The sequence below is a fragment of the Sander vitreus genome, chromosome 14 (assembly GCF_031162955.1).
Source record: "Sander vitreus isolate 19-12246 chromosome 14, sanVit1, whole genome shotgun sequence".
In the NCBI taxonomy this organism is placed as follows: domain Eukaryota; kingdom Metazoa; phylum Chordata; class Actinopteri; order Perciformes; family Percidae; genus Sander; species Sander vitreus.
The window spans coordinates 21,362,645-21,374,760 of record NC_135868.1 but is presented as its reverse complement, the minus strand read 5'-3'; the positions used below and the strand labels follow the sequence as shown (position 1 = coordinate 21,374,760).

The following is a 12,116-nucleotide window of genomic DNA, read 5'->3' as shown; positions in this document are numbered from 1 at the left end:
CTTGATAATGAGGAGCCACGGGTAGAATCCTGGAGCTATGTTCTCTTTCATCATTAACACACACACACACACACACACACACACACACACACACACACACACACACACACACACACACAGACAGACAGACAGACAGACACACACACACACACACACACACACACACACACACACACACACACACACACACACACACACGCCTCTCAACAGCCATAATAAATGCATCCAGCTGTAACTCCACCAGTCACTCCGAGATGTCTGTGTGCTGCAAGTTCTGCTGATGCAAAAAGTAATGACCTTACTAAACCTTTCTTATAACTAATGAAACATTTACCCAGGTATTTATTTGATTGTGCTTTCTATTGCAGTTACACCTTTAATTTAATCTGAAACTACTGTGACAAATTACTCCTTGTACATCAACAATGTCACACGACTTGACTCGAGTCATGAAAATGCAAGTTTTCGGACAATAAAAACACTTTTCAGAGAGGTTGTTGTGAGGTCCTTTCATATCTTCCAACAAATATAAAATTAGACAAACTGGTTATAAACTACATAAGGCTACCAGGTGTTAAGTATAATTCTTAAAGGGGCCATTTTGGCAAATCCTTTATGCCTCTCGAGGTTGATACTGCTGGCTGTGGCTCCTCTTTCGCCCAGCCCAGTGTTTATTAATAAACCTAAACAGAACTGAGGTAGTCATGGTCACACATAGCAGCACACTGACAGAGAGAGAGGAGGCTGGGTCAACTGTCTTCACACTCCCCCCCCTTTCATTTGCACACACTGCTCCCGCTCACTCTTTGCCGCTCACTTTGCTTTGTCGTTTGAACCGCAACTGATTTCTAATGAATTCATCCTGAGGATACTGCATAAGGGCAAAAGAAACAAGCATACACACAGACGTAAGTACTATTATATTTCATGTTTACATATGATGGTTTGTGTAATTGATGTTGTTCAAATTTGAATGAAAGTCCCTGAAGAAAATCCAAAAACTAACCATTCCTGCTGCTCCCAACTTCCAAATAACTAACTCCAAACTAATTTAGTAGTTAAAAAAACGAAAAGCGTATCACTCACACACACACACACACACACACACACACACACACACACACACACACACACACAAAAGACAAAAACTAAGTGTTTAGAATGCTCTCAGATATAGGCCAGTACTGTATTTGGGTGCTGGAGGTCTAAAGGAATGTGTCTTGTGCCCATGCCTGGCCTGCAGCAAGACAGCTGGTGACTATCATGTCTTCCCCAGGGCTTTAGTCAGTCATGCATAGCACAACACTGTCCAGTCTTGTAGACTTTAGTACTCATATTATTCGTATGATCTGACCTTGTTTAATACAAATGCTAAAGATGCGTTTCGAACTTGGTCGAGGAGGTTTTGGACAGAAAACAGCAGGTATCAAATGAATGTCACAATTGTCTTCAATGCCCTTTCTACATTACTAATCTCTGCCGATAACAGTATTGGGTCAATTTGATCAATTTACACTCTGGGAGTCTCTGGCCAGTATTGGCAAACACCTGAAAGGGTGAAATTACAGCTACGTTATTCACCAGGGGATAATGTATCATGCCCATCCATTAGCACAATGACATGTTATGATAATATGCTCTCTAATGTAATCTATGTAATACAACTTGTTGGAGCTTCAGACGAAAGTCCTTTGTATGTGTTTATATAAGTAGTGTTGCAGTTTTCATGTGAATGCTTGTTTGAGGTGTGTGTCTGATCATTGCCAAGCAGTCCCTGGGGCGTGTAGCCTTGCAGGACAGCTGCTGGTAGCATACCATCTGCTAAAACTGCCCCCTCGCCCACCTCTACATGTCTACATGTGCTAATGACATCGGCATAACTTACACAGACATCTGGCCAAAATAGTAACCCAACTCCACTGCTGGCATGTCATCAGGGCAGGCCAGGCCTTGTATTTGTAACATGCAAGACGACTGCCAACAAATACAGCTATCATGCTTAATATGCATTAGCTAGGTTGTCTAACATATTCATGTGCTTTTGTCAAGGGATGAGACGATTGTAAAGGAGACTTCTACATCAGAAGTGGCTACAAGAACTAGGCTAAACCAATGGAGGACGATAACATTTCATCTACTGGGTTCGAGCCTCTCTTCATTAAGGAAGAGGATGCCGATCCAGACAGAACCTTAATGGAACAAAGTGAATGCAACACGGCACAATCTGGACTCACTTTCACAGGAACACAACTGAATCAATCAGCTTTAATTAAGCCATACTTACAGGAGATGGATAACTTACTGACAAGCTGTGAGAAGCTCACTGGTATCCCCTTTGGTTCTCACTTCTCAGCAACTTACAATGAAACAAGCCTGACTGAATCAACTCATAGCCACACCAAAGAGGAAGACGCAATGGAGAGCTGTGGAGAAACAAGTATTTCTCCCCAAGCATATCTTTCCACAAGCTACATTGACGTACATATGGATGGGGCTGGAACAGAAAACCAGCCAACACAAGGCCAGTCTCAAGACTTGGGCCCCATCATTACCAGGTGTGGAGCCAGCACAGAAGCTTCTCGTCAAAACACAATGCCTCTCACTTCAGCGGGAAACAAACTGAGTGACACCATGGTGGAGTATGAGGGTCAACTGTTGGGGATGTTGGCCATGCTGGAGAGCTGTATGGAAGAATCTGGGATGGACTTTGAGCCCCAAGGCTGGCCTACAGATGCAAGCCAAGAATATGTACACATCAGTAAGACTCCTCATCTTTATAGGGGTACAACACTGGTGCCCGTACAGCAAGGAAGGCCAATGAAGTTGGAGACCCAGCCGATGCAATTAGAATCCTGGGCTGGTCAACATGCAGGAGGAGAGCAAGTTCTCAAGGAAAGCAGAAATAAGGAAACACTGGGTTCAGCAACAAATGGAAGCCAGCATAATCCTATGCTAAGCCTTGACAACATGGGTGGCTTCTCAATAAAAACACTGGAATCGCAAGACCAGGTGGGTCTTGATTCTGAGTTCAGGTTTCCAGGGCCATCAATGCAATTATATAGTACAGAAAATGATCCGATGTACTGTGAGGCGACAAAGACAAGATATATGTCTACTAATGAAGATGCAAAGACAAAGGATGACGTAACTAAGATTGAAATAGACAACACTGAATTGCCAGCTGAAGAGAGACAGGAGCTCAAAATGGAAACCATCGATCTGGGATCTTACATGAATGAACTAGGCGCACTAGGTTCTCATATGGAGGAGTGCATAGAGGAGGTAGAGCGGTTAGAAAAGATGAGGAAGGAACTGCTGAAGGAGGTGCTGAAGTTGAGAGGGAATAAAGACAGAGAGGAGGCAGAGGGGAGCAATGAAGAGGAGACAGAAGAGCGAATTGATAGAAAAGTGGCAGAGCTGATGAGCACACTGAAGAGGGAGGAAGAGGGGAGAAGAGAGGAGAGGAAGAAAGAGATTCAGAGCCTTAGGGAGGAGAGAGCAGAGGAGGAGAGGATGCTGTGGAAGGTAAACCTGGAGAGACAGGGCCTGCATGAGGAGCATAGAAAGCTGAAGAGGAGGCTGTTCGCCATGGCTAGGGACTGTGCTCACAACCAGGCTGCCCTGAACACCCAGCACAGAGAGGTGGAGTTCCTAAAGAGAGAAGAGGTAAGAAACTCCTCAAGAAAAATCTTTATCTGTACATCCGATTTCAGAGGAAGACCTCGACGTAAACATCTCTTTCTTCCCATCTTCCAGGAGAAGCTGCAGTCGCTGGTGCTCCAGCTGAAAGAAGAGGCCTCCCAGCTCAGGGTGGCTCAACAACAGCAGCTCTTAGCACTACAAGCAGAGCTTCATGCCCAGCGCTCCAGTCAGACCTCCAACACCCAGGACGAGCTGACCCAGTGCAGGAGGCACTCCTGTGGGGACATTCAGCAGTATCTGCAGGGTGGGCTGAAAGCACTGGAGGACAGGTGCTGACACTGTCTAGTACTGGTTTTCCATGACTAAAAGTCATGTTCTTTTTTTTTTAAGTTTTAATGTGGTCACCATAATTATTCTGTTTTTTTTTTTACACTTTACATGGACCTTTATTGTCTAATTAAATAGTTCTTTTCATTAAATTAAATTCTCAAACTTTAAATGGTTGTCTTGGCCAGGTATGAACCCATTTTGCTCACATTGCTGAAGAGAAGGGAGGCAACAGCCGGAGCACTGGTGAAAGCCAAAGAGCAGGCCAAGGAGCTGAAGGCCCAATTGAGACCCCTAAAGGAGGAGATCCAAAAGCTGAATCTCCAGAGGGCTTGCTTGGAGGAGAAACTCAAACTCATTTGTCTACAGAGGAGAGAGGATGTGGGGCAGTACAAGGTACGCAACATGGCAGGGGTGAGGGGTGGGAGTAAAATGGCCAAGGAAGATGGAAAGAAAGACAGAAAATTTAAGAAAATGAACTGTGTATCAGACAAAGGCAGGGTCATCCGATACACAAAGCAATAAAGCTATGGCATTCTTACAGGAGACAGTGTACTGTCTGGAAGACAGAAGCAGAGAGCTGAAGACAGAGTTAAAGATCCAGAAGAGAAAAACCAAAGAGACAGAGGATCTGAGAGACAGCCTAACTGAACAACTACTCATTTTCAGGTAAAATTTGTTCATCTATACTGTAAATATTAAATATTTATTTTAGGGAAAACCTCTAATTAAAGCATTTTTCTTACAGGGCTGCCATTAAGGACCATAACAACTGTGGCAATGAGGAGAAAACATGATTGTATGTTCTTTAATTAAAAAAAACTGAGTTCTGTGAGTTAATAACCAACTGACCGTTTTTATCTGCAACATAGTGAACTCCCAAGTTTCAATGAATGCACTTTACACACATTAAGAGTCATGCTGTTGTTAAATTAAACAACTAAAATAAAATAAAACTAACGATAAAATCGTTTTTTTTAACTAGACTGCAGCTTGTAGAAAGGTTTTTGTTATGAATAAAGGCTTTGTGTTGGTTGTAATCCAAGTGTGACTGACGAGTTAATGTCTCTGCATGAAGAGCTGAGAGGGGTTCATGTACTTATAAGGGCAACATGGCTGAAGAACTAAACAGTGGGACAAAGTAATAGGGTGAGAGTTAAGTTCAGCAGACAGGAAAGCAACGAGACGTCATGCCAGACACATGAAAGGTCTAAGCAAAGTGTCATGAGGCATAACAGACACTTCGCTAAAAGGATTATTTAGGGTTGTTTACTACCAAGGCACCAGTCCTATTGATACAATTTGTAAGTAACACATTCATATTGAGAAACGTTGACCCAGCAGACCCAAAGACCAATGAAACACATTTTATTAAGAATGCACTCACTGTACAAATACAAAATATTGAACATAGAAAAAGTTCAACCACTAATCTATATCACAACAACATTTAAATGATTAATGTATGACTAAGGTAAGGGGAGGTGGGACCACAAATGGACATTTCAAACTGATTTTATGTATTGTAAAGCTGGTGCGAAAATCAGCGTCCAGGACAATTAGGTGTTGACCCGACTGAAGCAGGGAAAATATGAAACTTTTTTTTTTTTTTTTTTTTTTAGGACCATAAGCTAGCCCGCAAACAACCTCTATCAAAGTCACAGCAACTGTCACTATGTTAGGCATCTTGTCAAAAAGCTGAACTGCATTTAGCTTTTGATCCAACATGTGCAGAGGGAGGCTTGTTGTGGGCTGACAGTAAGATCACCATCTTAGGTTCTAGAAAATATTTTTTATTATTATTGAAAAAGCATTTGCTAAAACATTTCAGTGTTCAAGGGAGAGCCAATTTGATTACAAAAATATATCTTTTATACTCAAAAAAAAAAGAAAAAAAAAGAAAAAAAGAAAAAAGGTGAGATTCTTCTGGAAATAAGTTACTCAGTTTAAAGAGTTCTTCACTGCGAGTATTCAAAAAGAGATCACATGATTAATTCTCTTTCTTGTATTTACAGTGGTTTACAGCATCGTTGTCCCACGGTATTGGGAGGGGAGGGGAGGGGGGGGAGTAGCTGCATGGAAGTACAGAGGTGGCAGTTTGGCAGTTTGTGATGAGGTTGTAGGTTAAGACACAGCAGGCGGAAGGGTTACGCTGTGGCTTCAGGGTCTGTTGAACCCTCTGGGTCTTCATCGTTGTAGATGTTCTCAGCCTAAATAGAGAAGCAGTGTGTCATTCATTCCGCCACATACCGTCAGGTTGTTAAGATGTATTTACAAGTCAGTGGCATTTATTTTTTATTTTTTTTTAGTACAGGACAACCAGAAAAAAATGAACTGTGGGGCTTTCAAAGAGCCACATTTTAGGAATTTTAAGAAAACTCTACTACATGCCTAACTGCTAGCTTTTCTGATATCTATCACAGTACAGTGTTACAGAAAAGACAGGTGTTTTAGTATTAGTATTACAAACTGAAGGAAGTAAACACACAACTGGGTTAATACACTTACCATTCCTTCTTTTCCGTCTCCTCACTTTGCCCTCACTGAATCACTCCAAATGATATATCAAAAATCAATCTTGACCGAGATTTTCTCTTTGCAGTCGATAGACGAAATGCGTAGGAACTTCCTATCACACGACTTTTCCCTGAAAATGCATTGCTGCCTGCTTTGGATCCACATGTAGTAGTTTTGGTACGAGACATGGGATCCTGGGAGCAGAGCCGCCTGCTGTCTGTGACCTAAACGTGTTGCTTCAAAATTCATTATATTCTATATTGTCTGTCTTTGAGGGAAAACGCTTCGCCCTTAGAAGGAATCATGCTCTCTGCCTGTAAAAATGCGTTTATAACATGTGGCCTCAGCCGTCTTACCATTTGCCAGACTTGCATAATGTTGTCTTCAGACACCGAGCAGATGACCCAGGGCTCGTTGGGGTTCCAGGAGAAGTCGGAGATCTTGGCTGTGTGGCCTCCATGGATAAACTAGGAGATGGAAGAAAACGCCATCATTTTCATTATTACGATACAGTCAGTCCCTCCAGAAAAACGTGATTATGCAATCGCATAATCAGCCAAAGTCCTCATATTTATGCGGGGAGGCCACATTTTTTTTCAAATACGCCGCACTTTCGCCGCATAAATTGCCGATTTCCACGCAAAATATGTGGGGCTTGCATGCTTTCATAATCCCCGCATTTTCGTTGCAAAAGTCACACATATCTTATGCAAACCCTGCGATGAAGCCATGACGAAACCGCAATTTTTGCAAGCTCCCGCAATTTCATCGCATAAAAATCCCGCATATTCCATCGCATTTTTTAAGAAAACGTGCCGCATAATCAAGGATTTTTGCCCGCAACAATCACACTCTCAAAACTCCCCATTTTTCTGGAAGGACTGTACAGTGCTGATGTTACCAATAATAGAGAATCTCAACTTCCAAAGTTCAGCAGGCTTCAATGAGACTCACCAGTAGCTCGGGGGGGCCATCCTCCGCATCTTCTGGTGACTGCTCTTCTCCGATTTTACTACAAACACACACACAAAAAAAAAAAGCGGCCAGAGTTTAACTTGGTACTAAACAATGTTACAGTATGACTAACCCCATGACTACATTGGGGAGACGTTCTGTTCACATGCTATGGAGCTGCGATGCGACACAGCCAAATTCGTTGTTGTTTAAGTTGTTCACCTGAGGTCCCAGACGTTGAGGCGGCGGTCTGTTCCACTGGATGCCAGGATGGTCTCATTGTGAGGCGACCACTGAACCTGGAACAGCCAGACACAGAACTCAAATTAAAATGACCTTGAATAGCAATGCAGACGTACACGACTGAAACTCCAACTAAAGATTCTGTCAGGAACGTGTATCTCAGCGTACGTGTGTTTGCTTGGCAAGTGTCGATAATTTAGATTTATGACAACGTTTTGACCCATATATTAGACATTTTTCCAAGCAACAGGAAACCGTTTTGATCTCAACTTTCAAATTGCATCATTGCGATCCAAACTCATCCATTGTCTTTTAACTGACTATACAGATTTAAAAACACAACACCCCCTGCTCTCCTTGTTTCAATACGATGCCATGAGCAATAAGTATCCTACCTGGAAGATCTCATCCTTGTGCGACTCGAAGGAATGCAGCTTCAATTTCAAGTTTCTCAAGTCCCAAAGAGCCACGGTCTGTGAGTGGAAGAGAGATATTACAAACACCTGCCAGATTTATCTTGATCTCTGCGTTTTCTAACACTGCCGTTACACAACAGCAACAATACAACCAGTATTCATTAAGTCAAAGCGTTATTAAATGCACATGTTAGCACAGAGTTGAACCCCCATGCTGTAAATTTAAACGAAATGATGACAATTAAGATGTGGTGGAATATTACATTACCTTGTCTGCAGAGCCAGAGGCAAGGATGAACTCGCTGTAAGGGTTGAATGACAAACAGTTGACCTCTGCCGTGTGGGCGTCTACTGCATGGCTGGGTTTGGAGGTGTTGTTCGAACGAGTGTCCCAACTGAGGTGAAAAAGGACAAAAACACTCACGGACTGTGGAGATGCGAGATCACACAACCTTTCAGGTGAACCGTTACGGCCGTCTCATTCACTTCACATTTGACTTAATATCGAGCTTCTTACATCATGAGCTTCTGGTCGTCTGCTACAGATCCAAAGAGAGACTCGTGGAGCAAGTGCCAGGAGACGTCTTCCACCACGGCAGTGTGGCCAGTGAAAATCGTCTTCGCCTCTACTATCTTCCCCTCCTTTGGCACAGCACTTATGTCCCACAAACAGATTGTCTACAGATTAGAAAAAGATGAGCTATTAAGGGACATGTAGATTTATTTATTTTTGATTAGGACAATGCACATTAATCAACATTTCTGTAAATGCGCCAGTGTTAGCCAGTCGGCTAATTTTCAACTGTAGTCCTAGTTACTCAGCATGCATGTCTTTATGGCGGGAGCAAACCGGAGCACCCGGAGGAAATCAAGGGGGTAAGCATCTGTCGACAACCCGTAGATCATATGGCGCTATTTTGATGCTAACAAGCACTCATCCCGTTAGCATTCCATTGACTGCCATTCATTTTGGCGTCACTTTGACAGCGAATAACTTTACATCTGAAGCATTTAAAGACTATTTGTCCATTGTTTATTTCTAAAGAAACACGACAATGTATAAAAGGCTCCATTACCTTGTATTTCACGTTATGGCTCCGTAGCAACCGTTTTTGTAAAAATAGGCTAACGATTGTGTCATAACCACGCAACTTACTGTCGCACAGTAGAGGAATTACCGTATAGTACAGGAGAAGCTCGCAGGCAGTTTCAACTTACATTAGCTGTTTAAGTTTAATTACTAATGTTAACTAGCATTTTAGTTAGCAATAATTAGCCTGTTCCTATGTTATCTCCTTACATATACCTACGCTCTCCGTCTCCGCAAGATTGGGAATGATTGAGATTTCTCTTGGCACAGCTACCAGAAGACTTACAACTTTCAGACAGATTGCTCACGTCACATCTACATCGTCTCTCTCAGTTGGAGGCTGCGCAGTAACGCTCAGCGGAAAAGTGCTTCGAATATATTCCCCAAATATGGAAAGATACATGATAATACTTGAACACAGCAATGAACCCTGACTTTTCTCTTACATGGTCATCTGACGCACTAAGGAGAGAGCCGGACAGATTTGGATTCCAGGAGAGACCATAGCCTTCTTTCTGATGGCCTCTGAGACGCAGATCAGGGTGACACTCTCCAGAGGCATCTGTGGACAATACAAAATAAATGCACATTGTCTATTTCTTTCACAGCATTAACAAAAGCAGATACGCAGTAATGACGATGTGTTAAACAAAAATACTTTCCAGTTAGTCAAACGGTACCAAATGGCCCACTGTACTTTCAAAACAACTTTCCACCTTTAGCAGTGCCTTGTGTTTTGTGTGTGATCCATGTACCTGGCTTGGAAGGGTGCTTGGTGTAGTCAAACACCAGCACTTCTGAGGTGGGGGTCTTGGTGGCGATGATGCAGGGGTTCTGGGGCATGTAGCGGGCACGGTTCACTTCTCCTTCGTGGTTGATCTTGATTTCTATCTCGATCTTTCCGCTTACTGAGCCGAAGCCTCCAAACTCTGCAAGGAAATACAGGGACATTATGTTTACATTAAGATAATACATCATTTTCTGTCAAAAGGGAAATTTATTCTAGAACAGTATGTTTAAAAAGGTATAAAGAATATAACTATGTATCCGTTTATTATTACTGTACTGCATTATTCAGGTTAGAAAATTAGTCATGTCAGTCAGGCATGTTATCCGTCTCTTTAGAACACATGGACCTACTACAAATATACAGTACATGAAAAGTCTGCCTGTCTGAACATTCACACTTATTTAGCATGTGACTGAACAAGTCTCCCACCTCCTTTTTCACTGTCATAATGTGAGGCTTCAAACTGGGCATCATCGTTGGGTAGCTGAACGCTGGCAATGACCAGGTGATTTTGCTCATCGGACGTGTGGGTGCCCAACACCAGCCGGTGCACACTGTAATCCTTCCCCTCTGGCCTGGTAAAGGGGGGAGTGGAATTATGTCATTCACACTTATTAAAAGAGTACATGTTGGTATGTGTGAGAATTACTAGTGGACCAATGTGTAAAAGCATGTACCTGGAGACGTCAGGCAGCCACTGAGCAGTGAGGCTGGGCCACTCTAAAGCATGGGTCATAACCAGGTCGTAGAGGAATGGAGTGTTTTTCTTCCAGATCTTGTACTCCTCATTTATCACCCTCTCCTCCACCGCATCGTCAAATGCTCCTGCTGAGAGAGGAAACACAGTGAAGTAAGTGAAAACAAAAATTGTTGGGAGACAATCAATCATCTAACTTAACACCTGAAAGATGCGTCTATAGCTTTCATTGACTGAGGGTGCCAGTTTATTAGGTAAACTGCCAGTGTAGCGTTATCTCAGCGATAGTCAATGCATTAATAGTTAATGTTATGGCACTTAATCAACAGCTGTTTAAGGTTGTCTTTGCTCAAGGCCTGAGTAGTGTTCACTATGTAGCAGTATGGGAGTATGTTTTCAGAAACACATCACCGTTAACGTTAGCTTACCAGGCTATCGTGATTATGCTCTTGCTAGTGTTAACATAACGTACGTACTTATTATAACTACTGTGTCGCGCTGCGGCCTCACTTGCAACTAGGGTATATAATAGACAACGTCAACTGGTTTGAAAACAAGAACTGCACACTGAAACGGAGATTGTTACATCTTACAAGATGAAAATGCAACCGGCTTTTGTTATGACTGATTACGATCAGCCCTGGCAGCTAACGTTAGCTGCTACCTAAGCTAGCCAAATAGCTAAAGCTAGCTAAGAGATGTCGGTTAAAAACTGACCATAACAAAAGCTTTCGCCTTAACTTACCTTCTTTGTCTGCCATTGCAGGTATCTTGAGTAACTGACAGCCCACAGATACTTTAGGACAATTGAGATTCGGAGCCAAAAAGCCTTGTCTCAGGTCCACCTCTGGTGTACCAGCAGATCCCCGGTGCGTAAAGGCACAGAAAACGACGCTAAGCTAACAGCTAACGTGAAGCAGCCGATTGTGAGAGACGTGGTGGGTGCATTCGCGCGCTCTGTCCAAGCGGGAGGGCCGTCCTCCCACAAATCAGAGCGCCGCAGCTCGTGCTGACCAGCAGAGGGCAGCAGGAGGCCGTATGATGTTGCCTTCAAGTGCCTAAATCAGACATTGGGACCATACCATACTAGCCTACTACATAAATGCTTTTTCCCAAAGATTAAAACAAGACATTTTAAAATTAATTTAATCTTACATCAGTACTGACCTTCTGTCGGATCAGAAAGATCCAAAAAAAAGGACAAAAATATCACATTTACAAATGTAAATTCATAAAAACGAAGCTATCGTTTATTAAATTTAAAAATGAATCAATACACTACATATTCTATTGTGACCTCCTCCAATTCAGAACAGTAAATTATGTATTTCAGTTAATTATAAAAATGTATATGTATAGTGTTAAACAGATCATTTAAACGTGCAAATATCTGTCAAATATACACTAACACTGTAAGCAACCTGTTTTATCAATAAATAT

The 12,116-nt window shown here is 42.4% G+C and overlaps 2 protein-coding genes across 3 annotated transcripts; one reads left to right on the top strand and one right to left on the bottom strand.

The window, feature by feature from the left end:
• Positions 1-808: 808 nt before the first annotated feature.
• Positions 809-4,910, top strand: sync (syncoilin, intermediate filament protein). The gene is made up of 6 exons (XM_078267720.1): positions 809-908; positions 2,050-3,666; positions 3,757-3,971; positions 4,158-4,365; positions 4,514-4,638; positions 4,718-4,910. The coding sequence occupies exons 2-6, from the start codon at positions 2,113-2,115 to the stop codon at positions 4,764-4,766; spliced, it is 2,151 nt and encodes a 716-aa protein (XP_078123846.1). The 5' UTR covers positions 809-908; positions 2,050-2,112; the 3' UTR covers positions 4,767-4,910.
• A 410-nt stretch (positions 4,911-5,320) lies between these two features.
• Positions 5,321-11,618, bottom strand: rbbp4 (retinoblastoma binding protein 4). 2 transcript variants are annotated; one of them, XM_078267964.1, is made up of 12 exons: positions 11,422-11,618; positions 10,657-10,807; positions 10,409-10,554; positions 9,945-10,118; positions 9,636-9,751; positions 8,617-8,777; positions 8,368-8,494; positions 8,079-8,156; positions 7,663-7,739; positions 7,441-7,498; positions 6,843-6,953; positions 5,321-6,179 (listed from the first exon to the last, which is right to left on the bottom strand). In XM_078267964.1, exons 1-12 carry the CDS (start codon positions 11,435-11,437, stop codon positions 6,117-6,119), a joined length of 1,278 nt encoding a protein of 425 aa, XP_078124090.1. In that variant the 5' UTR covers positions 11,438-11,618; the 3' UTR covers positions 5,321-6,116. The 2 variants fall into 2 exon arrangements, with proteins under 2 accessions (XP_078124090.1, XP_078124091.1); XM_078267965.1 differs by having other exon boundaries at positions 10,657-10,804.
• Between the last annotated feature and the right edge of the window lie 498 nt (positions 11,619-12,116).

What these genes read in the sequence shown, in the direction of transcription:
- rbbp4 (XM_078267964.1), bottom strand. An exon ending in CCTCTGGCTCTGCAGACAAG is followed by an intron (nt 8,157 to 8,367) that starts GTAATGTAATAT and finishes TTCCACTCACAG; the next exon opens with ACCGTGGCTCTTTGGGACTT. An exon ending in ATGGCCCCCCCGAGCTACTG is followed by an intron (nt 6,954 to 7,440) that starts GTGAGTCTCATT and finishes TCCATCTCCTAG; the next exon opens with TTTATCCATGGAGGCCACAC.
- sync (XM_078267720.1), top strand. Translation starts at nt 2,113, where the DNA reads ATGGAGGACGATAACATTTCATCTACTGGGTTCGAGCCTCTCTTCATT. An exon ending in AGTTCCTAAAGAGAGAAGAG is followed by an intron (nt 3,667 to 3,756) that starts GTAAGAAACTCC and finishes CCCATCTTCCAG; the next exon opens with GAGAAGCTGCAGTCGCTGGT. An exon ending in CTGAAAGCACTGGAGGACAG is followed by an intron (nt 3,972 to 4,157) that starts GTGCTGACACTG and finishes TGTCTTGGCCAG; the next exon opens with GTATGAACCCATTTTGCTCA.